Consider the following 547-nt stretch of genomic DNA (forward strand, 5'->3'; position numbering starts at 1 on the left):
CAGGCATGGCTTTTGCCCTCTTGACCTCCGTGCCCCCTGTGTTTGGCCTCTACACGTCTTTCTTTCCCGTCCTCATCTACACCTTGTTGGGCACTGGAAGACACCTGTCCACAGGTGAGTGACCCGGTGACCTCTGTGGGGTGAAAATGGACAGGGGTTTGAGGCTTCCGTTCTTGTAAGCTCCCGACCTCTCATCCCCCAACTCACCCCCGTTCCCCTGCCATGACCTCTGACCTAGGCAATGCTTTTTGGGGTGCAAAGAGGCGGGAAATTACCCAGACTTTTTCGTCCTCGTGAAGTTGGGTTAACTTTTCTGGGGTTTGGAAGAGGGCAGAAGAGATGTGCAGTCACCCCAAGGAGCACGCAGTCACCCCAAGGGGCACACAGTCACCCCAAGGAGCACGCAGTCCCCGGCGATTGCAGGAGGGGGTGGCGGTGCAGTCGGGACGGCTTTTGCGGTTGTTGCCCTCTCCTAACCTCCCTGGTTCCCGGCTTCTGCACCGGCTTAGCCTCGCGGTCTTCACCCGGGCGCCGCTCCGAGGGAGCG

The 547-nt window shown here is 59.6% G+C and overlaps 1 protein-coding gene across 1 annotated transcript in view; it reads left to right on the forward strand.

The window, feature by feature from the left end:
- The window catches only part of SLC26A10 (solute carrier family 26, member 10), a 7,281-nt gene that overhangs the window by 1,224 nt on the left and 5,510 nt on the right, over nt 1-547 (forward strand). Inside the window, 1 exon segment of the mRNA XM_014550055.1 lies at nt 4-114. Coding sequence (XP_014405541.1) covers nt 4-114 — 111 coding nt within the window.

The sequence above is a fragment of the Myotis brandtii genome, unplaced genomic scaffold (assembly GCF_000412655.1).
Source record: "Myotis brandtii unplaced genomic scaffold, ASM41265v1 scaffold581, whole genome shotgun sequence".
Lineage (NCBI taxonomy): Eukaryota > Metazoa > Chordata > Mammalia > Chiroptera > Vespertilionidae > Myotis > Myotis brandtii.